Consider the following 27,714-nt stretch of genomic DNA (forward strand, 5'->3'; position numbering starts at 1 on the left):
ATCATTTGATAAAAACAGCACTGTGGCTTTTTTTACATAATAGTTCCTGTCAGTTCACAAACAAATTAGAAGTTTTCCTGCACACATAAAGAAGCCATAAAACTATCAAGTCATGAAATGTAATACTACATTGCCTCTGCTGTTCCAACATACTGTCCCATGTGTTATTAATCCAAGCTGTTTGTTTACTTTCCTTTATTGTAACAGCTTCCATTCATCCACGGCTTGATGTCAGCAGATGTACCTATTCATTTTATACATATGCATGTACATTGTAACACATACAATGCAGACTGTGATACTTTTTTTCATTGTTGTATTTTTTGGATCAAGATCTTAATTTTTAGTGTGTTTTTTTTAGTTGTTGAGAATTTCTAATGATAACAGCTAGTATTTTCTTTATTTAATATATTTTACATGTGCAGTGGCAAAATTGGTATAGTCAGGTATTAAACCGAAAACATACTATAGATATTTTATGTGACAATATATTTAATAATATGTTACCATATATTTGTATGACTGTATAGAGTGCATACTGTCGTATAAAGAATTAAGATACGATATGAACAGATGTAAGGAGAGTGAAAACCTCTGAAATTACATTATGTGATAGTTACTATATATTATGTGGGCCGTCACAGGCAGAAAGGGCCCTTATGTCGAAAATTTTCGATTTTGACTTTTTTGCATTTTTAGATAGTTTATATGGCTAATTTTCAGTGTATGAAAGGATTCTGCTGAAAATGGCCTAAAACTACCATTTTGGCCCATCCAAAGAAGTGACCTCTGACCTTTGTATTTTGACAAAAGCTTTTGCTATTGCCTTGTGTAAGCACTGTATAATGAATGTATAGGAGTGTCAACTGATGATAATGTTACAAGTTGGAATCATTCTTATGGATAATTTTATTTACAATGAGAAGTATGTGGGCTGATAATTATTGTTTTTGTTTTTGGATCATTCCATTATTTTATGGGGGGGGGAAAGATTCACTAGCACACATAGGAATACCAAACAATTAGTTTATTGAATAATTACTAAAGAAAACTGCAAAATGTATACACTTGAAAAAATATATTAAATCACAACACTCTTATATGTCTCCATGGCAATTAAATTGTTGCCATGGCAACCATATACACCGCACCTGAGTTCAAACATGTAAAGGAAACCTTATTAATACATTCTAAACATTACTTTTGTGTGTACATGTACATTGTATCATAAGTTTAAAAAATTCATACGTACAAGGAATCTTAAATTTCATAAACTGTCTCAAACAAAATAAATGTACAATTGAAATGTGAAATTCATCTTATGGCTATATATTTGTGTATTACAGTCAACATATGAGAATAGGTGGAGGGCGAAAGGTTAAATGATGATGACAATAAAAGTAACCCTGTCATATAAATATTGAACATCAAAATTAGATATCCTTCTAATATCATTCCTCACTTTTCAATTGTAAATGAACTAAATGGCTATATGGATTGAAAGTGACAATATATATTGAATGTTTATAAATGCTATGATTGTAATACAGAGTATACTTCCGAACATGATAACCACATGTACCTTATACTATGATGACCTGATATAACAATATATGTGAATGTCTTGCATTGGACCATCTGTCTACAAATTATATCAAATGTGATCTTTTGATTGAAAGTAGTTTTTTTTAATGAAATGTGACACTTTGAGAACATACCTTATGCAAATTGTAATGTAAGAAAGACATACTGACATAATCTTCTTGTCCCTTGCTTCCAATACTGTACTGATAAATCATATGGTACTCAAGTTATACTTCCTTTTTGACACTGTTTTTGACTATAACATTTTACTCCTCGGGGCAGAATACCTGTCTGTATGGCTCTCTTACATATGGAACTATTTGCTTTAGCAACTCTCTCAATCTAGCTAGACTCAATCCACCTGCTGCCATCACTTCAGGTTTACAATTTGGAGATGGTGGCCATGTAATGCCTCTCCTGACAAGACAGATCCTCTCCTCACTGTCTGTCACTGTCTTCCTGACATACACATAACCAGGATCTTCCTTTGTAAACCTGAAGTGATGGTACTGTCTAATCCCCTTCAGTGGTGTCATATATCTATTTAGAAACCTATCCCATTCATACCACTGAAAAGTTGGTACTGTGCCCTGACACATATAACACTTAACACTATTAATTTTAGCACTTTTACTGACTACATTACTCAACTGACTGACTGTATCTACATCACTTCTTCGATAAAGTTGGCGTATCTTTCCAAAACATGCATCACATATACACTTAGTATGGCCTGGCTCTAGAAAATGGTAATTAATTTCATCATGCAAACCTATACTCGTGCGATAACAGAAATAATGAACAACAGTTTTATTCTTATTCTGACCCCCACAGTTATCAGCATGACAGTGACAAACCCTTTCTCCTAAACCATGGTGATCAAAATAGTCATCTAACATACTTACTACATTATTGGCTCCATGACATTTGCCATTATCTATTCCTATTGTCTGGGACTCATCAAATAAATAATTCATCTGTGATTTCAAACCATCATTACATATTCCAAAACAATTAACACGTAGTGGATTCAAAAAATAAAGCTGACTGACTTGTCTAGACTGATGAGGTAACATAAAACTCTGGGCAAAATCAAAAGTGTAGTGGACAGAAAATAAATCTTGTGAACATGGACTTACAGATGACAAAACCTCTCTATCACTTAACTCATCTTGTGCATTTTTTATACAAATATTCAAAAATTCTCTCTCTTTCTGGGCCTTCAAAATATGCTCAGAAAATGCTAAACTTGCTCCTAATTTATCATCTTCAGTAACAGCAAACCTAATACTATTTCTATATTGTTCACACTTCGCGCATACATCAGTACAGGGTTCCATCTTCTGTATATGGGGGACACATGATTGCCAAATGTTCCTGAATAAAGTCTCACCAACACATTCTCTAATAGGTTCACAGTCTCTACACGCTTCAACATACTTGTTGTACACATCCATCTTAGACTCGCTTGAAGGTAAGTATACAGGGGCCCTCCCATCCCTTCCACGTGGTGCTGCCAGCATTGGTAAACCATTTTCCTCGCCATATCGGATTAAAAACTGAACTACATCTTGTATTACCTGGAACACTCAGAAGAATAAATACAATATATTAGTATTTCAGAGTGAGAATTAAAGAACAGGATAAAAAAACAATGACACACTCACCAATGGTACGGTGCATATAGTACATGGTCACCTTTTGAAGTTAATGCTTTTAAATATAATATTGTTTCGACACTTAGATTTTACCTACAACTTTACCAAACCAATACTGTGAAACTAAATACTGTATTTTTCAAATAACAGCTTATACACATCCCCTTGTGTTCTTTCCATAAAGGTATGGGAAAAGTCAAAACATTGTTATATTTTGCCTGTGAGGAAAACAACAATCTAAAAATGTTATGCACCCTATGTTTACACATTAGTTAATTTTTTTTAGATATATATATATATATATATATATATATATATATATATATATATATATATATATATATATATATATATATATATATATATATATATATAGTTTTGCAACAGCCAAATGATTATATCAGATTGAGCTTTACATATACGGTATGTCATGTTATAAAATACAATTTCAGGTTTACTGAAATTTCCCTCTCAACGTGAACAAAATGACACATCAAAACAACCAGGGGAGGTGGTTATTTTTACACGATGACAAAACTTATAAAGTATACTTTAATATTAGAAATGGGATGGCTTTACCTAGCAGCAAGTGTTATATATAGATAAACTCAGCAATACTAACTAATGACTTACCTCAAATGAATATGCATTAACTGGTCTCTTGCCTTTCAGACCATGATTTCTTGGGACAACACCATACATCTTGTAATGACTCTTTATATTCTTAAATCTTTTTTCTCCTAATAGCAATGAAGAAAAGAGTAACTAATGTCACAATATATCTTAAAATACTGATACTTACTTATTACTATTATTAATAATAAGTTTAATACAGAGGTTTAACGAATATCAATGACTAGTTGTAATGACCTTAACAAAAAACAATTTTGACAAAATCGACAAAATCATGGCAATTGTATACAAGTGATAGGACTAGGTGAATGACTCAAACTACATAAGTAATTATACAATTGTATAAATTCGATTTGTAGTGAATTACCAATACAATAACAATAGCTTGAATGGCACTGTATAAGTTATAACGTTACATCATATTGTTTCAGTACAATCAAATCAAACTTCCAGTAAGCAAACTGTAAATACAAATTGTTTCAGGTACGTGTTGACGCTGTATGGGTAGTACTAGTACTAGTAGTAAGTTATTTACACAATTTGACCTATGGCATATTTTGTACTCATCGATTACATTCGATTACCAAGAACAGATTTACAAATGTATTCTCTGAAAAACGTAACCATCCCATTTCTGCCATCAATAATGATTGTCCCTCCCCTGTCCATAAACCGTTCAGTTTACAACACCCAACATGAAAGTACCACCATGATCCCAGTTTGATACCAGTACCGCTAAAATAAAATCGAGGTCACCTCGCCGACCGGGCGTTCATTACAACTGACACAAATAAATATCGACTCCAGCGTCGTCATTTCCCCCTCTTCTATGTTTCGGCCTTATTTGACATCGATGTTTAATGTATGAACATCTATTATTACTACGTCAGGCCATAGACCCTTCACCAGGCTTTCAGACTTTCATTTAAAACTGCAATTAGTGAATTTTAAAAGCAGCGACGACATGTCGACATAGGGAAAATCAACAATTAATAAAAGTACGAAAACAAAAATACTCACCTATACTATGAATGTAACGCCACGCTTTTTCACAGACAGATTGTCCAACAAAGGTGTAGTTGAAGTATTGTCGCTCCCTCTTGCCTCCACGAATAGTATCACCTAAGACTTCACTCTGTTCTAACTTTGATAATATAAGTACATCTAACTGGTCCCTTGGAAACTCTGCCACGTTTAAACGGTATTCCCATACTCGGTCGACACTCAATCTGGTAAAACACTCATTCTTACATCCACATCCGTCTTTCATCGCTAACTCTACTGCGCTCTTGGCTAAATCATCCCGGGGCCCTTCGTCTGCTGATAAGTCGTCTGATATTGAAAATAATCTTGCTATTTCTTCTGGGTCGAGTTGGTGGTCTTCGTCTTCGGAATTACCTTCTGCTTCGGCTGAATCGCGTTGGACAATAATATTAGTAGTAGTGGTATTTTCATCTTGGGAAATCTGCGAATTGGATGTCGATTGCGGTGGGCTAAAGGTTTCGGCGATGTCATCCTGACGATTTTCAAGTAACGCGCGTAGTTCCGGGTCTATTTCACGACAAATTGGGATTTCTAAGGACATTGTAGTAGGTTAATATAATAAGAGCTGTGAAGAGGTTTGCTTACGCTTTGAAACGTTGAGTTGATTTCGGAAGTTAGTGGTCACGTGTGAGATCTGGCGGGAATGTGCAGCACGGAACTTCGTTTGGAGTCGGAAAAATATCGTAGAAATGCTAAAACCTTTATCAATTTAATTATTTTTATTCATTTTCATCGAAAATGAGCAACATTTTTTCGAAAAGAAAGAAATATTAACCCAAAACGATCAAACATCAAGCCGAGAGTCCTCAAGGTCATTCGCACTTTCGAACTCAGTGGTAACGAAAAGTGATACAATGTTTGAACGCGTCTAACTTTTAACTTAAAATGTAGCAAAAATCGACATAAGGGCCCTTTCTGCCTGCGACGGCCCATGTATAAATTTATATTTTATGTATTTCAAATTACTTTATTTTTCATGAAAACTTGGCTATGTCAGGTACATTATTGTTGTAAAAAAATTTACAGGGTGTGAGCCATGATTTATGAGTTCAATACGATTAACTTTAATGGTCCAATCGTGAAAATATTCTCCCTGCACACAAAAAACCATATTGATACATTTGTGTGATAGATCTATGAATGCATGTATGGGTGTGGGTATTTGTTGTGTGTGTGTGTGTGTGTGTGTGTGTGTGTGTGTGTGTGTGTGTGTGTGTGTGTGTGTGTGTGTATACTTGTACAATAAAATAGTCTTAACCAGTGATTGACAGGAGGTATGGATGTACAATGTGTCTGTCTGTCTGTCTGTCTGTCTGTCTGTCTGTCTGTCTGTGTCTCTGTCTGTGAACACATACATACATACATACATACATACATACATACATACATACATACATACATACATACATACATACATACAAACACACATACATACATACATACATACATACATACATACATACATACATACATACAGTACATACATACATACATACATACATACATACATACATACATATGAACATTAAACATTATTACACCTACATGTACAAAAAAAATGTACATACTTTTTGTTGACATTCATTTCCTTGTACATGCATGTATACAATGTAATGGTGTTTTATTGCTACTAATAAAACCACGTTAAATAGTCTTGATTGAAACAGGGCAAAATTAAATGATAAGTGTCATATGTTTTGTGAGGGGAGGACTCGATTAGTTGTGTAACAACTACTTCCACACCCTTTTCCCGAATAACACGTTTATGTATATACATAAGGATATTTAGTTCTGTTCTGTATCACATTTTTTTTGTACGTGGGAATAAATTATTATTATTATTATTATTATTAATTGTCTAGTTTTGTGGACCATCTTGTTACTCAATATATACACAAACGTTTAAGTGTATATATAGACCTTGACAATCCATGAAATTCTGAGTATCAACAACTTTATAATATAACATCCTATATTCTTTTGAATTAAGTCTACTAATTGTGCATATATTATTACTATATTAGTCCCATGGGGTATATATGCACTCAATCAGTCTGACAAATAAATGACAACTTGTAAATGTAATAATTTCTTTATGAAATAGGTTTTTACTTATTTATACACTGTCTTAGTGTATACTTTGTATGTTTTAATATGTGTGCTAATGAGATGTTTTTATTTGTTCATTACAGGTCCTCCAACAAAGTACGTCATGATGTGAGAAATAATTTATATCATCTGAAAGAAACTGAACCAAGTTGAAAAAGAAAGAAAGAAAGGAAAAATACTTCAAATTCATTTACAGCCCATTAGGTAAGTCAATGTTGTGATAATAAATGTACAACCCATTTACAACGAGTAACACTGAACTAAAGCACTTTCTCTGTGCTACACTCATTTATAGCATTCATATTACAACTCGTAACACTGAAGTAAAGCACTTTCTCTATGTGCTACACTCATTTTATAGCATTCATATTACAACAAGTAATACTGAAGTAAAGCACTTTCTCTATGTGGTACACTCATTTATAGCATTCATATTACAAGTAACACTGAAGTAAAGCACTTTCTCTATGTGCTACACTCATTTTATAGCATTCATATTACAACGAGTAACACTGAAGTAAAGCACTTTCTCTATGTGCTACACTCATTTTATAGCATTCATATTACAACGAGTAATACTGATCAGAAGTAAAGCACTTTCTCTATGTGCTACACTCATGTATAGCATTCATATCAAGTGTAAAAGTATACTGTTTCAATTGGTTCATTTACAAGTATAGCATGTGGCCTTTCTAACCGTGAGCAATTAGCAAATGAAACAGTATACTTTTACATGTGATATGGATGCTATAATTGATTGTTTTACATACAGAAAACTCTTTACTTTGGTGTTATGGGTTGTAAATTGATGATGATGCAATGATGGTGTGTATCTAACTTTATTACAGTAATTAATGTTAAGCAATTATATATTTCAAAATTTAGTTTGTGAATGCCATGATATTGAAGCTAAACTTGCTGCAATTGGAGTATTATTTTTCCATACATGTAGTATAGTAAGAGGTTGAAATCAGAATCTTATTGGGGGCACTGTTTTTTGTCAGTCTGTAAGATACGATGTGTCATGGAACTCTTTCAGTTATCAAGTCTGATAGCGTGGAACAACTTGGTGTATCTTACACTCAAGTGGAATATGTGTTCTGGTTTTAACTTTAAGTGGGTGAAATTTGAGTATGATCTTAAGGAATGGACATGTTGAGATCTCATCTAACCCAGTCAATTATGCTAAATCAGTCTGTCTAAAGGAATAGAGTATACACAGTTCAACAATCACCACAAGTGTTAGCAACCAGGATGGTTTAGTATCTGCACCAGATGTATATCAGATAGTAACACTAGACATAGCCTACCATGTAAGTTTTATAAGTGGTAACATCTGCAGGCTTGACGCCTAGAGTCTCTCACAGTTACATTCTCCGACTTATCTAACGTGTGTGTTTCCACTTTTACTGTGACCCAATTAGGTAGTCTAATCCCTGAGGACAGTACCAGTGGCCAGCTCTTGTAGGGATGTGTGGCCATAGCTGGAAAACCCTGAGCCTCCATTTTAGACCCATTTTGACGAAATATCAATACCCCATTTTGCACAATTACAGGTTTTAAAAAGATGAAATTTTAGACATAAATACATTTTCCATGTGAGGCAACATTTTTGGGCAGTTAATGGCAATTATGATTTGGTAAAGGACAATGGACCACATCTTAGACCAATCAAAATTGAAAATTCTGCAAAGTGGACCCCATTTTAGGTTCTTCAGCTTGAAAAAAAACAGACCCCATTTTAGACCAAAGGGCTAGAAAACGCACCCCAAAGGGCGGCATATATTTAATCCTACTATCCTAGGCTTTCATAGCCTAGCTACATGTACATTTTGTACTTTCGCTAAATTGTCTTTATATATCAGTTTGACCAATTTCTATCAATCACAAGTCCAATCTCCTTGCCCTCAATGGTACATTTAAGACAATGAAAGACCACTCAGCTGCTTTCATGCAAGTTGGCATTCACTGTTTATGGATAGTCTTAAGTATCTGTTGAGGGTTAGATTGGACTCAGAGTTTTATCGTAAATAGTCAAACTGTTTTAAGACAATTTAATTAAAATACATGTAGTGAGGTTGTGAGAGAATCTAGTCCAATCCCCAAGTAAGATGCTAAATGTTCAATGATGGAGCAATCGTACTAGAGGAGGGAACTAGCCATCAAGTCTAAGTACATTGTAAATGGGAAAACAGACAATTTAATAAATCCATTGAGTGCTGTGAGAAAGTCTAGCTTACACCAGGCTAACAAATTAGAAAGGTTAAAAGCTACATGTGTACAGTATGGATCGATCATATACCCTTGAGTGAACCCTGGAGTTCCACACTTCAGAGTGAATGGCGCACAGAATGATTGATTATAGTGTACATGTAACCCACAAATACACACTTGTTCTTAGACTATCTCAAGCATCTACTCAAAGACTGTGAGATAGTATGCCCTACAGTACAGTACAGTACTTGTTAATTGGAATGTTGAGTAACAAATCATCAATTGTAAGGTGTAGATTTAATCACAAGTTTTACAGTTTGTAAGTGTTGGTATACTGGTACATGTAAATACTAGTAAACACAATATTGTCATACCGTAGCTAGGACTAGGAGTGGAAAACTTGTGCTAAAAAGTCATTCCAACTTTGACATAAATGTATACTTAGGCCAAAAAAAACAAAAGAATTGTTTCTGGTCAGGACAGTTTGTCTAAAATGGTGCGACTTTGTGATTTTTTTTTTTAGTAATAATTGTCAACAAACCTGCCACTCAGTCTACTATTTATGGCAGTTACTGTTCTTTTTAATATTTAGTACTTTAGAGCAAGCTTGTATGTGGGGAGATGTCATTTGCTTGTTCATGATTGACTGAGACAGACTGCAGTTGTCTTCACTGAAGTAGGGAGGGTTATTTTTGTGTTTCCCCATGGATCTGCAGACTGCATCATGGGCTAGACAAACATACAAAAAAGACCTACGCAGGGGTATTTGAATGATGCACGCACTGACCTGAAAAAATTCTTCTTTTTTGGCCTCATATTGTACCATTTTACAGCTTGTCATATAAATACTTGTAGAGAGGGTTATAACTTGTGAAGTGTTTTGTGTAACAGTCATTTTACATTTCTGTCACCTCGGAAACTGAGTTTGATCAATTCATGTAAACATTAACACTGTACTACTACTAGCTGTAACCAGAGATATTCACTAAAAATTGTTAAAATACCAATAATTAGACATTATACATGTTAATTAGAGGTCGATTTTATCCATAAGTAGCACTGTAACAGATTGTAATCATGTACATGTATAGGGCACTGATTGTAAGGTGTGGATCCGAAATTCAATTTTTATGAGATTTATTGTACCATATTATGCATGCAGTTACATGTTTATGTACAGCTCCACTAGTTCCTAAGAACTATTTTTGTGGCCTTAGCCTGAAATTTGTTTGTAATTCTCTACATTACCTGCTTTCTGGCTCATTTGTCTTGTAAATTTTGATATTTTGTACATTTGTGGATAAGAGTATCTTGTATGCCTGTAATTTCTGGCAATAAAGTTATTATATTATACTCGTGGGGTATTCAATACCATTCAGGGTGTATGATATTAAAATAGGTCAATTAAATATTATCTAATTAAATAATTTAATTAAAAAAATATTTCAGTTGTAGCTATTGCAGGTTTGAGGTGACAAGTATTAATATATATGTATATTAAGAGATGTGGTACAATTTAATGCAAATAAGTAGTTAGGTGTAACTATTAATCTATTTAAAATGGGCTAGTAGCACTCTTGACATTAACTCTGTTGTTGGCTTTTGGAGACATACAGTCTCCTTCTTCTAATGTCCTGGAATGGAGTAAAAGTGCTGGAGATCTAACACATGATATTGTGTGGAAGGAAAGGGTACCGATATGTGAAAGGAATTGCTAGGTGTTAAAAGTGGAAAATAGGAAGTCAAAAGGTGTCAAAACATGAGACGCAAATGTGAGGAGAAGTTGCCATAGATACAAGAATACAGAAAATAATAGAATGAAGGAAACCTGAAGTATTTGTAAGTTGTAGGATGCATGTATGAAGAAACCACTGTCTGAAATGTGAAGTGACTAGTGTCATGGACCATTAATTTTAGAACTTTGTTGATTTAGTTGATCTGTATGTTTTACACATGTAAGTAATTCTAAAAAGGCAAATCCACAATAAATAACATTGGAGAGTCATGGTGAAATTGTGTTAGAATGACATGAGTGGATTGGAATCTATAGGCTGCTGGTATGGCAGTCTCATCAGCCATGGGTTTCCCGAATCTACAGTGTATAATGTATTGTATATTGTATCATGTCTCGCACACTTTGCCCAAATATGGCAAGTGGTGCACTCATCGATATCCGTTCACTCAGTGATTTGGCTTTGCTAATTACTTCACTATTTTTACATTTTTACAAATTTTTTTCTCTACCAATTTATGTGATTCAAATAATGTTTCCATGCCACTACATGGGGTATAAGATAAAACCTTTATAGCCCGGATATGGGTTTTGCAGACCTTGGTATTATATGGCTGAAGGGCCCTCCTAAAGTACAACCGCATAACCCATATCTATTAAAAAGCAGGTGTGTTGATACATATAATGTATTTCGCTGGTCAACATTCCTGGAAAACAACTAATTGAAAGTAACCAGCTGATCTGAAAACTCTTGGGAAACCGAGGAAAAGCTCATGGAATTTCCTGGAATTTAATTTAGTTTACATACACGAACTCTAGATCCAGTGAATAGCCAAATAGCCATCAGCCAGACTACAAAGTATGCAACTTATGATTCAGAAGTTGATGAAATTCTGTGTTATTAATTGGGTTCAAGTGACTTAAAGGAAAAAATCGAAACTTTAAATGCCTTTTAAAATATTAATCATTTATGTGAAAGAAAAAATGTAATATTCTCTGAGTAATATACATGTATGCAATATTTTCTGATAAATTTTCAAAAGAAGTTAAAAGCAATCAGAATTGTCATTAGTGTATTTTTAGTGATTTCTTTTGTTCTCTATCAACATACTCACAAGTATTTTAAAATAAATTGTTAGTGCTGTCAACGTAAGGAAGTAAAAAGATTTGTCATTAATAATTCTGACGTAAGAAGTCAGTTATGATGTGAACTTTTGAAAGTAATTGATAATTTAAATGTGTTTATCTATAATTGTAGCCTTCTACTGAGTTCAATGAAATGCATAGAGAAACTGGTTTAGGCAGTCAACATTTATGCATATTTTCATTATGTGACTACAGTGTTAAGGTTAGATGGGGGTCACTTTCCCAAAAAACAAAGTTAAAAAAAAAAATTGAATATGAAAGCTTTTTCCTGGTCTTTTTAAAACGATAAAAGAAATTTAAGGGTTCGTCAAGTTGTTTTCAAATTAAATAAATAACATATTTGGTAGACACAGTGTAAAGATATGTCGTGTCATGCCACCCTCACCACCCTCCACTCATGGCATACTAGTACATTATTGCAGACCACACATATTTGGCTGCCCTTTTTGATGTTTCATCCAAACCTTTTATATGTAACAATTGTAATATAAGTAATTTTGTTTCCCCTTATAGATGTTGACCTTAATTATCAAATTAGTTACCAAGAATTAATTAACAGTAGAATATATAAGTATTAATTTTGTGTAATTCATCAGTAGATTAAAAAGTAAATGGAAGAGCTGGTATACAGAATTTTTTTGTGGACACATTTTAATACACCTAATTGTTTTTGGTTTAATTAATTTCTATTTCCCCAGAGACAATGCTGAATAGCAATTAACACATACCTTTCCTAATTTTTTCCAAAAAGGTAATTCATTATAAAATTAGGTGACACCTTTTTTGAAGTCATTAGCACATTAGTTATTGATGCACCCTACTTCAATGGTACAAAGTCAATTTTTGTGTAATTACTAATATTGGATGTCTGTTAAATGTATTAGGGTGACCTTACATGTACTGTAATTGTGTCATGTGTTGTCATGATCTGACCAATCCTACAATGTGTATTTCTTCAATCTGGCAAAATAATATAAAAAATTGACACCCTCCATGCCAGAATTAAAAAGAAATGACAACATTACTAATTGTACAAGGGCAACCTCCACGATACCTGAGTGAAAATTATTGGTATAGCCGCCACAACACCTCACTAGAATTCACAGATGTGCAATTTAGATGCACATTGAATATGCATGACTTTATAAAAATGGGGAATAAGCACTTAAGATTTATGAATATTCATGACTTTATAAAGAAAAGGGTATAAGCACTAAGTATTTATGAATATTCATGACTTTATACAATATTGTAATAAGCACTTAGGATTTATGAATATTCATAAAAAAGAATAATAAGCACTTAGGATTTATGAATATTCATAAAAAAGAATAATAAGCACTTAGGATTTATGAATATTCATAAAAAAGAATAATAAGCACTTAGGATTTATGAATATTCATAAAAAAGAATAATAAGCACTTAGGATTTATGAATATGCATGACTTTATAAAAGTGGAATAAGCACTTAGGATTATGAATATTCATAAAAATGGTAATAAGCACTTAGGATTATGAATATTCGTAAAAAAAGAGTAATATGCACTTAGGATTTATGAATATTCATCAAAAAGAGTAATAAGCACTTGGGATTATGAATATTCATAAATATGGTAATAAGCACTTAGGATTTATGAATATTCAGTTTGCATCTAATATGTATGTCTGCTAAGTTCCATGATGCAACGGTGGACGAGTGTGAGAATAATAGAGGTGAAATAAAGTTAAGTTAGGTATTTCTTGGCAATTGCACAAAATTTATGTGATGTGAAATCATGAAGTGACTTTCCAGAACCCGAAGTTTATGAAAATACCTATATTTCCTGGCGTGGCATTCACCCTTTTAGTGGTCTCAGATAAGAAGGTCTTAGTGCTTCAGTTAGCATTGTTCGGAGAGGACACCGCATGACACCTTGATTAGCCCAATATCTGTTAACCATTGTCATGCAGGTACTTGATGACATCAGGGATTCTCTCTTGAGACACATGTGTACATGTATGTACATTGGTTACTTTAGTAAATTTATAAAATTCCAATTGAGTTGAAAACTCTAAATCTACATAATTAGTCAGCGCCATGCTTGATGAATTAGCAGAAAATAATGTGAGCTGTCAAGAAAAGATGTTGCTTAGTAACCAATTACGTAGCAACCATGTATTATTTAGTGATTCGTCACAGCCTAATTTGTACATAGCAACAGTATAAGTGTCTGATTTATAGTACTGCACTGCCAATGGTACATGTAATTGGACATGAATGGTTTGGGTACTTGGAGGAACATGTACATTTAGGGGGCTGTGGAGAGTACATGTATATGTAGAGCTGTTGTTGACATGTGTCTGTGGATGGCCGGTGTAGAAGTATAGAGCTGTTGATGTGAGTTCGTGCATGTCAGTAGGATTTGGTAATTGGTTACTTATAGAGAGGAAAATACTTAGAGGATATTGTCATCGTCAGTGTGGTTAGTGTTTTCATTACTTATGAAGCCAAAGTAAGCATGTAAATTTGATTTGCGTTAAATTGGTCACCAATTGTGAATGGCAAAGGTACTAAATGTATGATGTATGTGTATACGTAGCCATATAGTTCATATGTATCCTGTGTACAGTGTTTTTTTCTAATGGTGATAATTTCAGTATATGAAATCTATCTGAACTTCCAGATCTACTTTACCAAGAACAATATTGTGCTAGAATATAAGGGAAACTATTCAACTTTTGACTAATTGCTCCCATTCTGTTACCAGGGTTACCTAACATTATCATAATTGCTCCCATTCTGTTACCAGGGTTACCTAACATTATCATAAACACTATGTACATGTAGGTATCTAGAGTCTTCTTTAGGAAATTGTTGAAACATTCATATTTCTCATGCTATCAACAGATGTTGATGTAATAGAAAATACACTCACTGTTTGGTTTGCGTCTCTTATCAGTGATATTCAATAGGAAAATATCATGAGTCTACCACAACCAACAACAGCTGAATTTCCATAAGTGCATTGCATCTACGTGTATTATATATATGTGTCTGCATACAAATGTTATTTATAAGTTAAGTACATGTATATGTTGTATATGTAGGAGGAGATCCTGTCCAACTGATAACCTAATGTATAAGAGCTTGATTGCCATAGTTGTATCAACTTAACTTTATGTTGCTGACATTCACTCAGTATGAAAGCATCTCCATGGATGATGTACCAGTCATGTTTGTGTGTCTGCATGTACATGTAGTGCCAAGAAGAGATCCTGTCCAACTGATAACCCTGTCTACATGTATCTTTAGTTTGCCTATAGCCCAACGGTGCAGCCTGTTCAAGTTACCATTCACTAGCTGTGTGTGATGCAATCATGCAGACACCAATAAGAAACTGCATATTCTAATCTAAGATAGCAAGATTGCAATTTCTTGCTACATTTTGTCTATTATGATGAAATAAGCCATTTAAACGTATTGCAACTATAGACACAGGCACACGAATGTCAATTTTTTGACGTCTGCATTGTGACACGTTCATACAGTAGATCATTTCATTTTGATAGACAAAATGTCCCAAGAAACTCAGTATTCATTCAATCTCTTCTTGCTAAGTTAAATTATAGCATGTGCAATTTCTTAATTAGTTTATATGTGGTTGTATCAACAAAACTAGTGAATGGTAACTTGTAACGGGCTGTATCAATTTATGGCCCTGACATTCAGTATGAAAACATCTACATACAATGTATGTGTACTAGTCACGCTGTCTATACATTGTACATACAAATGTAGTTTGTGTGTACATGTTGCCAGGACTACCTGTATACATGTACACGTATCCTGTTCAGCTGATAACCCCTACTCCAACAGGTCAATGTTGTCAGATTGTACAGTTTATTTATATGTATGTAATTGTTATTATGATGATGAGGATTGTCAACCAGTTCAAATCAATTCTCAGTCCTAAAAAACTTTGAACTGCCTGCCTGTGTGTATTATAACCTGTATATGAAGTCATTTGATTTATCAAACTAATGAACATTTTTGGTCAGTAATTATGTTTTCAGGATTGTCAGGATACAGTACAATGTACATGTACATGTACAATGTATGTGATAGGGTCTTGTTAGTTTTTCATGACTTTGTAAAAATAAAATCGTATTTTATAAGGAGATAGCTGTGGAATTTCAAGTTATTTTTAAAATTTTCATTTTTATGTTTTTTTAGTATATACATGATACTACATGTAGATGTAAATATACTGTAGCTGCCATGATTATCGATGTTCAAATAAAAGGGCTCCTTTCTAAAAACTAATGTTGAATAGCTCCACTAGCTACAACTGGTCCAGGAATGTTTTTAAAAACCGTTTTGTGAGATATAACGATTTAATCATAATACCGTACACCCTGAACACTGTTGAATCACTTTTTGGGTAAACAAAGTTGTGTAGATGTACACAGTGTGGTACAGTAAAAATAGTTTTTTGGGTCTTTAGCTTAAAATCAGCACCACCACCATGAACACAAGTTCAAATAACCGTTTACTATAGACAATATGTATTGATAAAATAGACCTTTAAATTGGGATTTCAACAATTTTCTGTGAATATACATGTATTAGTTGTTTGATTGAAAAAACAACTCCAGCAATGGCTAGTGCAGTTTTAAGAATTATCTTAAATTAGGATATGAAATGATATGGTAATATAAGTATGAATTGCAGCTATAGGCTAATAATTAATATTAATGAAACATGTGGGTGTTTTAACTTCAATTTTTTACAATTATTGCACGACAATAATCTGCTATCATATTTCCACCACAGATTGCCATAATGAATCCAACACCCCCAGAACCGCCTCCACCAGGGGGAGGTGGCCCCGGAGGCAAATCCAAGGCTAAGAAGGTGATGTTTTACAAAAGTGGAGACACAAACTTTGCCGGCCTACAGCTAGCTGTGACGCAGAGACGATATAGAAGTTTTGAATCATTACTGAATGAACTAAGTTCCAAAGTACAATTACCATTTGGAGTACGTAGTATACACACGCCAGGAGCAATACATCATATAAACGAAGTCGAACAACTACGAGACGGACAATCCTATTTGTTATCATCAACGAAGAAAGCGAAACCGTTAGATGTTGCGAAAGTTGCCAAACCAAAAGCATGGCACAATGTGCGGCCATTGACACCAAATCGTGCCCGCATCTTAGCACTACGAAAACAATCAGCTCATAGCTTACCTGAGAGTCGTAACTTTTTTGTAGGTGTGTCACCAGGGGCTGCGTCGGCCCCACCACCTGACTTTAAGAAACCCAAGAAAGTGACAGTGTGTAAGAATGGAGAACCTGATAAAAAACATGTGATGCTTTTAAATAGAAGATCAGCTCATTCTTATGAAATGTTACTACAAGATATCAGTGATATGTTTAAAATGCAAGTCCATCTGTTGTATACTGGTGACGGTCAGAAGGTAAGTGTAAATGGAATGGGTGTGTGCGTGTGCATGTGTATGTGTATGTGTACATGTGTGCATGCATGCGTGCGTGCGTGTGTGTTTAGTAGGAGCGGTCTGAGGTTGGAGGGGAGGGTCCAGCAGTTACTGGTGGCCTGACAATAACTCACTTTTGACTATTTGTATGTGTGTGTATGTAGTGGGGCTTGAGATGTATTGGATTGGGAGTGATTCATTACTTAATGGCATTGGTCAGATAGTAAGTAATGGTTTGTATGGACTGGGGATGGGGGTTTGGGGCATGGTTCATTGATAACTGGTTAGATAGTAAGTAAACATGTATGATTGTCAGAAGGCAAGTTATGTCAGTTGACAATATATGTGGGTGGGGGTGGGGGTGGGCGTGGAGCGTGGGGTGACATTGGGAAGGGGTTCATCCATTAATATCAATTGTAGTGTTTTAGGCATGTTGATAAATAGGTAATGTGACTCAGTATAAACTATAGTGTAGATAGTTTTTACCTTCCAACCATAATTGTTGGTATTCTATGTGACTTGAAGAAGAAATTGGCACCAGGATTCCATAAAATTGAAAGTACTTTAAAATTTGTAATAGTCAGTTTTGAAGATTCTGCTATGAGTTTAGGGATGCATACTACCGTATAATGAATACTATGTATTATTGATATGGTTACTAGGGTTGTCTAGTCAGCTGTCAGCCAGGGTTGTCTAGCCACTAAATGGATTGATTACTCCACCAGATAATACATATTTGATAAGGCCCAAGATATGTTTGTATGAATGTCTTCCTTTGATAGCTATTTCACTTCTTGGTTACTATGCAACATAGATTTTAATAGGAAATGACATTTTATTTTATTGACAATTTCTTTGTAATACATTGTGTAACTGTTTCTTATTCACTGATGCAGTAGTTATATTCAATGCTCGGCTTCAAGGTGTTTACAGTGTATTCTTTAATGTATTTTTTTCTGGAGTCATGTTGGTCATATGGTTAGAAAGTTGGCAGGAAATCTGGCAGTCATACTGTAACTATTTGTTGCACTGTCCTTGAACAAAATTCAACCCAAGATTGTGTCTTACACTCAGTTCAGCTGTATAGGATCTTGGTAGAATATATACTCGTACCCGTATATTGCTATGATAGCAGTACTCTAATGTGAGAATATGGTATAGATTCTCTCGACTTTTTAATAAAGGGCTATGGTTCAATCTTGATTAGTATTATCTTAAACATGGGGTTGTTCTTTTGTTCTGGCCCAACTTATTCTATAGCTGTGCCAGACTACTGGTTTTGACACCTAGATTTTTTAATCAAAATCCAAATTAGGCCAAATTAAAAGTGTTTTTGCAATATTTCACTGTACAAACAGACAATAGATGAACACAAATATAAAACTACTTATTGCAATTGAGGCATCATAGTATACTATTTATAAATATGATATTCATGGTCTGAAGGAGATTTACAATGGTATTACAGTATACAGGGAAATAAATGTCACACAGATGACTTGGCTTGTAAAATGTAATTACAAAGAAAACATCTCAGTGCAGTCATCCGGAGACTACTACTGTCAATTACCAGTAAATAAATAAGATAGAGATATTATATAAACGGTAAGATGTACTTACTTAGAAACGGTAAATTAGAAACAAAATATGCAACGTTTTGATTCGTTAATGATACAAATCGTGATGACGTAATGACTTGTATTACAGCTCTTTTCGAAGAAGCTTTGCCCAAGCTATCATAAACTATCAAGATCAGTGAGCCCTCATCACAAGGTTTCATGTTGAGATAGACACCATAAAGATAACACACAAACATCACTTACACCATGTAGGCTCTGTATTTAGTCAATGGTATAAACAGTAACAGTAACAGCATGCATACTACTAGTATTACACAAGGTATAATTTCTTGAAGTTCAAACAAAATCCATGGTCAGCAGAGAACTGTTTCTTTCATGCAGTTACTGTTTTATATCATTAACTAAATAAATAATCCACAATGTGTAAGTGATGTTTTTATGTTATCGTTAAGGCGTCCATCTCAACATGAAACCTTGTGATCAGGCTCACTGATCTTGATAGTTCATTTAATAGCTTTGGGCAATCTTCTCTGAAAAGAAGGGTAATTATTCAATGTTAATGTTACTGTCAACTACCATCAATTTAGTCAGACATACTCATACTACAAACCATGACATTTTTGCAACTAGAAAGTTTTTGCAATTTTAGCGTCTTCAGCTGGTTCTCAAAGACTAATTTTGACTAATTACCAGACTGGTACATTGTGTTCATGTACAAGAAAGCATTTTAGTCACTACTTTTTTTTTCATTTCTATTTTCTAAATAAAATAAAATAAAAGTAAAAATAAGTCTATAAAAAATGGCCTGGTTTACGGTATCAGCTGTTCACATATATTCAACATCAGGAGATTATTTGTTTCCAGGGCATGTATATTTCTACTCGTAATGAACACATATAACTCATAAACTATTATATATTGTATTGGCATGTATATTTCGATATGTAATAAACATGTCTTTATCTCATAAACTTTAATATTTACATATCCGGTTCCACTATGACATTTCAATACCTAGTTCCTTTTTTCCGTGAAATCATAAAAATAAAGTATAGTCTCCAGAACCTGTTTTGATTTTATTTGCTACCTTGAAGTCAAATTTCAGAATTAATTTGATTTATTCTGTCAAAGTTCAAGATCATTCTGTTTACTGTTGATGATATAGAACATGTAGAGGCAAGGAGTGATATCATGTAATATTGATGGTTGCTAAGCAGCAGAGAGTGTGTTTGTTTCCTTAGTAACAAGTTAGTAAATAAATAAATAAACAGTAGTCAATGATTAGAGATTAATTATCGAATGATACTGTGTCCTCGGTTGAACCACGTTGCATTCTTGCAAGTCAGGGTGTATTTTTTCTGCTGAACAGATGCAATGTGGTGTGTGTTTCAGACACTGCTGTCTGTGGTCTTACGACAATGCCGTATACTTGTTGTGTTGTAGATTACATCATAATGTCAAAATCACAGTAAATATACAATATAGCAAACTTATAGATTTTATAATGCATACATTCCATTGTCAATGGTAAACTGGGGATTGGTCGATGTGTGAGGGCGCCCTGACATGGAAACCTCACATACACCACAATTGTGAGTGACAATTGTATACATGTAAAATTGTCATTCAAAGGACCCACATTTCTAAAGGTAGTTAATTAGTAATTTGTGTGTTGAATCTCATTGCTGGAGGTGTCTTGGATAATGTCATTGCTAAATCAATAGTTTGGCACGGTCTTTTTTTGTGGCCATCTCTAGGGCATTGTAATTTTTTAATCATGGTAATTTTGTTCTTTCACAAATGAATGTATTTATTTGACCAGATAATTAGACCAAGTTACAAAGAACATATTAAAAAAAATATATATATACGAAGGCATACAAAAAGAAATAATAGCTTTAAGAAAGACATGATTGTTACTGGTGAGGACCACAAAAGAGTTTGGCAGAACTAGTCTTGTCCGTGGCCTGGACATTATCCTAAGTTTCAACACAATATAGAAACACAGCTCCTCTTTTGACAATGTGGTTATATTAGACAAAGAACATAGGTGGTTAGAAAGAGGGGTGAAGGAGGGACTACATGTATGTTGTCATAACTTGGCAGGCGCATACAACAATGCATGTGATTAGTAAAATTGCTCAACAGTTCTCATCACATGTCATTTCTACTGTTGTCAACTGTCATCAACACCATCTGTCATTAGATCAACCATCGGCCTGAAGAAACATCCAGGATAGAACGTAAAACTGTCGCCATTCAAAAACGACTACTAGGATACTAGATTGTAATTGCTTTGTTTAAAATAGAGACACAACTGAACATACAGAAAATTTGATATCCGTAACTAATACTGTATTCTTTGTTTGGTTGCCTACAGGTTGAAAGTCTATCAGCCATCTTTAACTGGCCAGATACAACATTTATTGCTGCTGGCAGAGAAAAGTTTAAACCCAAACACTATGGGCCAGTACCAAACAGAGCTCCACTTAAACATCGAACCAAACCTAAGAAAGAAGAAGATGTAAAACCTGCCAGGAAAAGTAGTAAGTATACAGTGACTTTTTTAACATTTCAGTATGCAAATTATGTTTATTTTGTATATTGATGTATTTAGTGTAATATATTTTGTTTACTATTACACTTCTGTCATAGAATTATTTACCATTACAAGAAATATTGAGGCCATTGTTAACATATGTGTTTAGCTTTGTTTCCCTGGGGGGTCCCATCCAAGTTCACAGCAGGCCTCATCTAAGCCAGACTTGCCAATTATAATAAATCCATTTAGAGGGGTTGTACATTGTATAGGGATGGTAAAAATTATTTTATTGAGTTCCCTAGGCATAGAGAAATGAAAATCTGATAAAACCAGTCTTTTAATGAGATATTATTCTGCATCTTTTTTTTATAGAAGGCAAATACAAGGTGCTAGTAACTACAGATGAAAACCCAGCAGCTGGAACAGAGGCAACTGTTTCTATCACTGTGTATGGTACAAGAGGCAACTCAGGACCACTGTTATTAGGTGGTGGTGATGGCAATACATTCCTACCAGGAAATGTAGACGAATTTACAGTAAGTTTGTGTTACCTCAACGGGCAATGTCTGGAGAGGTTATATGAATTTTGGGCTCTGTTTGTTTGTTTGTTTGTTTGTTTGTTTGTTTGAGTGTGCCTGTGTGTCTGTGTGTGTGTGTGTGTCTGTCTGTCTGTCTGTATGTAAGTCAGTCTGTATGTTCATATATCTTTCCCAAGTCATTTTTCATTCATGCATGGACTTATTTCTTTACATTAAAAATGGAAAATGACAGCTACTGTATGAAGCATATGGACTTCACAGTGTATTTTTCCTCTTGTTATAGCATTGCAAAAAAATTGGTCACTCAATCAACCAATACCAACCAGTCAACCATCAATCAATCAATCAATCAATTCACTATCGATCTATTCTATTACTCAACCAGCCAAGCTACACACTAATCAATCAAAATCAATCAATCCACCAACAACCAATTAATCAAAGGCATTATGTTAGTGCCAGAATACAAACACTTCTGTACACCAGCTAGAAAGTTAAAATATACCAAACGTTTACTTGAATGAATATTTTGACAGCTTGCATTTATAGAGCATAGCAGTTGACTATTTAGTAACCTGTCTGTGGTATTTATTTGTATGTACAGATTACAGTGGGAGATGTTGGTCGTCTGTATAAAATCCGTATTGGTCATGACAATGGTGTAGAGTTTGCTGCATGGCTATGTGATATGGTAAGTTCATTTTCTAGAAATATGCTAATGATGTCATAAATATGCAAATAGTTCACAAATATGCAAATGATGTAACAACATATGAAAATTATGTCATACATGCAAATAACAGTAACAAATGTGGAAATAATGTCATAAATGTACAAATTATGGAACTAAATATGCAAATTAGTGTGAGTACATGGAACATTTTCCATGGAAATAACTCCTGCTAACATACTGTATACACATTATGCAAATTCTGATATATTTCTGTATTCAGTTTTTGTGAAAGACATCAAGAAAAGTTACACTAAATATGCCAGATAGTCAAATGAGTAATTTATAAGTCACAGTATCTGATTTCCCCCTGTCTTCGCCAGACACATCTTGAATAGAAAACCTCTTCCGCCAGATTGTTCATGCACCAAAATAAATATATTCACAGTACAATGAAGCAGTATATTACGCTCACTTCATCTCAAAGGCTGCCCACATAATGAGATCATTACTCGTCATAGTGGAGAATAATCAATCAAATAAGGAATAATTAATGTTTGAATGCAAAGGTAAATGAGACAGCCAATGTTTATTGATGGGTAAAGAAATGAAGTCTTTATTAGCACACTATTAACCACTAATTAATTGAATAAATAAACAAGTTACAGGTGAGTGAGCAGCAGTGATGCATGACAATATCATGTTAATAGAGGAAAGTATACCAGTTAGATGTAAAAAAAAAAATATTGTGTGGTTCCGATTACATTCAATTTTAAAATAGGTGGGGTTGGTAGATGTTTTATTTTATTTTATTATATTTTTTTTCATGTGTGAGTGTCTAGTTCAGGTTTTCCATTGTTTTCCATATGGGTTGTTCATTTCTTCCTATCAGATATACAGCTATTACAGATTGGAAGAATAGTTTTATATATTGTCTTTTTAAGTTGATGTCAGTTTCCACACCTACTGTTTCTTGCGAGACTTCGCGATTTTCGCGATTTTATTATAATTTTTCTTGAATACATTAAAAAAAGTTAGGGTCAGCATGAAAAACTAGGTGGGGTCGGGTAGGCGGACCCAAACAACTTTTTTTATTTGGCCTTAGGATGACAGAGGGAAATTTGTAATACATGTATGGTTATGGGTGTATATATATACATGTCCCATGTTGCCATGACAACAGCATACATGTATATGACTTGTTATGTTGTCTTGGTGACAGTCACTATTGACACCTCATGATTGGTTGACAAGTGAAGTGTAGTGGCATTGCCATGGTGACAAAGTTGACTAATTTCCATGGTGATTGGTAGAGTGTGACACATATTAGTACAGAGATTATAACATTTACTCCTAGGACGATTTGGTGACTGATGAAGTTGATTTGTGTTGCCATGGTGACATGGTTGATTTGTTGCCATCTGTTAATACTGACTCTAATATGTTATCATTGCAGGTAAAGTTACAAGACATTCATACTGGCGATGAGTTGGTGTTCCCTTGTAATAGATGGATGTCAAAGGAAGAAGATGATGGTGAAATCTGTAGAGAGATACCAGTTATGAGACATGGAGAACAACTCTTTCCAGGTGTGTGTGCGTATGTGTGTATGTGTGTGTGTGTGTGTGTATGTGTGTGTGTGTGTGTGTGTGTGCGTGTGTCTAGGTACATTTATATGTGTTTATAGATGATAGCCAATCCATGTATCTCTATTTATTGTCAACAGATAGACAGATAGGTAATGATAAACAGACAACAGGCAGACAGACAGAGAGACAGAGAGACAGACAGAGAGACAGACAGACAGACAGACAGACAAACAAACAGACAGACAGATATACCTAGTAGGTAGATTGGCTATCATTCAGACAAACAAAGCAACGGACAGACAGACACAGACAGACAGACAGACAGACAAATTAAATTTACATACAGGCCTATTAAGTGTGGTGACAGAGTACAGTGTCAAAATTTATAAATGTTGCACTGACTAATTTTTTGGTAGAAAGGAGCTGTCAGTGACATTTATTTCTTAAAGCTCATATGTGCTAATTTTATATTGTACACACAGTGTACAAATATCAGGTGGCAGTGATAACCGGAGACTATTGGAATGCTGGTACTGAAGCTAATATCTATATCACCATATATGGAGAAAGAGGAGACACAGGTCCAAGACATTTACATAGATCTAAGAAATCCAGAATGTTTGAGAAAGGGCAGACAGATATCTTCTCAGTGGAGGCAGTATCACTTGGAGCTCCACAAAGAATTGTGATTGGCCATGACAACACTGAACCAGGTGAGTACACAACTGAAAGTGAGTTCTGATTGGCCATGACAACACTGAACCAAGTGAGTATGTCAACTGAAAGTGAGTTGTGATTAACCATGACAACACTGAACCAGGTGAGTATATATGTCTACTGAAAGTGAGTTCTGATTGGCCATGTCAATACTGAACCAGGTGAGTTCATATTTAAACTGGGAACAAGTTGTGATTGGCCATGACAATACTTGCCTATTCACAACTGAGCTGTGATTGGCCCTGACAACGATGAACCAGGTGAGTACACAACAGAGTTGTGATGTGCAAGCAATATGTTTTGTGATGTAGTGATTACTATATAGATAATGTAACATGGAATACTTGCATGTCTTACAGGGAAAGGTTGGTACTTGGAGAAAGTGATAATAATGGAGTCATCTGATGCACATGAAGAATATGTATTCCCCTGTCACAGGTATGTACTAATACAATTACTACTATAGTCAGCATTCTGATGTGTTATATTTTACAGTTTACGCCAGCCTGATGGTCTCAAGGAATAAACTACAACAAATGAACTGGCCAACATTTTATAGACCACACACTCTCTGAATGAGACCCCCTAACCTAAACTTGTTTTGTACCATCAACAGCAAATAGTCAATACTGTCATATGCCACACATAAGATTTTTAATATATTGATAGTATATAAATGTCTATGCCATTTGTATGCTTATGAACTGCTAAATAAGCAGTTCAGTTTTTTAAGGACAGTTAATTTGTTCCTTTGTTATTATTTACAAAATTCTACATCATGTTTTTAATTCTGTTTCATATAGATGGTTTGATGAAGGAGAGGATGATGGTAAAACAGTCAGAGAACTGTTTGTAGAAAGTAAACCACCCCCAAGTAAGTTCGTTTCTCAGTTTCATGTACCCAACTATATGTAGCAGTAAAAGCAAACAAGCGAATAAAAAAATGAATGCTTTCAACTAACATTTACAGAACCTCCACCCTATCTGACAGCACAACACTAACCTCTGGCATCACCTAAAAAACTAAATTACATGTTAGGAAACATTGTATTTACATCTATATTGTGCCCCCATTGTTAGGCCAAAAGATGTTGTTAAACAGCACTACTAGTGGCCAAACTATACAATCTTTTGTTTTTAAAATAACAGGAATATGGAGTACTCGACTTTTAAAGTTTTAGTTTGTACCCAATCAGCTTTTAATCTGACCAGGTACAACAAACTCTTTCGCATGACCATTCGTTATTTTGCCAGATCAGAAATGAGATTGTTCTCAGTTTTAATAAAGGAAATGCTTGTCAACTTTACATGATATTTGTTAAACGATAGTTTACCCACATTTCTGATTTTCTCTAATTAATTGTTTTTCTTTCTTTCAACAACAGTCAGTGCATCTGAAAAAGATATGGTAAGTATCATGATGTTATTTACTCTCAAATACTGTATATAGTATTGTGTAATTACAGTGGGTAGTATTACAACAAAAAATGTAACGAAACAGTATTGAATTTTTTTGGTAATTTTATATACTTACAGTGAGCAGTAGATATAATACAACTAGACCACCTGTTGGAATTAAAATCATGTTAATTTTGTTTATTTATTTATTTACAGTGGGCAGTAGAGAAATGGAAATACAACAAGGATAATCAAATTATATTTTATTGTAAAGCCACTGGTAAGGCTGTCAGGATCAAAGCTGATGCAACCGTGGATGCAAATGGTGAATTTGATGGCAAAGACCCATTCTGTAAGTATGACAATAGACCTGTTGCTGGTTCCAAGATGCATTGCATGTCTCTCCATACAGTGCCATGTATTGTGTACATGCTGAGGGCTTTGTACACGCTACTCAGGGGATAGTTGTCACCTGACCATACCCTGGGTTCACCCATAGAATCCCTCTCTATCATTGATGGTGGTTAGCCGTTGTTCTATAAAATCTCTCATAATCAAAGAGGTCAACATGTCTTTCCATCATTTCCTGACGAGAATGTTATTTCAGACGTAATAAAGACAAGACAAGACTAAATGTAACAACATAAGTGACGTCCTCTCGCGCAATGCATCTTGGAACCAGAAAATTGACTATTGTATCATAACAAGTATAGCATATGATTTAAACTTTGTTCCACTTTTAAATCAGAATTTGTGTGTAACTTATTATTTTGTTTATCTTTGTATACAATTTAAAGTGTTTTTTTTTTAAAGGTTGGGGAACCTGGGTAACAGCAAGGAGGAAAGGGGTAAAAGTTGCATAGTGACCCATACAATCTACCATAATTTTTGGTTTGGGAACCTGGTAAAATTACTAGGGAATCCTGGTAAATTTTACCTGCTTACTGCCCTTTAATATCAAAAACACTGATTTACAATCAAGAGAATGTGTTTGAGATATATGATTTTATTCTTATGTGTTTCATAGATGTTAGCTAAAGGTAATGAAATGTCTACAAATTATTTGTTACATTTTCA

General features: G+C 34.3%; 1 protein-coding gene across 1 annotated transcript in view; it reads left to right on the forward strand.

Moving 5' to 3' along the window:
- LOC144445282 (uncharacterized) overlaps positions 1-27,714 on the forward strand; it is a 127,807-nt gene that overhangs the window by 27,302 nt on the left and 72,791 nt on the right. The window contains exons 2-12 of the mRNA XM_078134823.1: positions 7,112-7,232; positions 16,934-17,584; positions 21,563-21,728; positions 22,097-22,260; positions 22,868-22,954; positions 24,390-24,522; positions 25,005-25,235; positions 25,599-25,677; positions 26,043-26,113; positions 26,625-26,647; positions 26,854-26,989. Coding sequence (XP_077990949.1) covers positions 16,943-17,584; positions 21,563-21,728; positions 22,097-22,260; positions 22,868-22,954; positions 24,390-24,522; positions 25,005-25,235; positions 25,599-25,677; positions 26,043-26,113; positions 26,625-26,647; positions 26,854-26,989 — 1,732 coding nt within the window. The 5' untranslated portion in view covers positions 7,112-7,232; positions 16,934-16,942. The remainder of the gene's footprint in view (positions 1-7,111; positions 7,233-16,933; positions 17,585-21,562; positions 21,729-22,096; positions 22,261-22,867; positions 22,955-24,389; positions 24,523-25,004; positions 25,236-25,598; positions 25,678-26,042; positions 26,114-26,624; positions 26,648-26,853; positions 26,990-27,714) is intronic.

The sequence above is a fragment of the Glandiceps talaboti genome, chromosome 14, assembly GCF_964340395.1.
Source record: "Glandiceps talaboti chromosome 14, keGlaTala1.1, whole genome shotgun sequence".
In the NCBI taxonomy this organism is placed as follows: domain Eukaryota; kingdom Metazoa; phylum Hemichordata; class Enteropneusta; family Spengelidae; genus Glandiceps; species Glandiceps talaboti.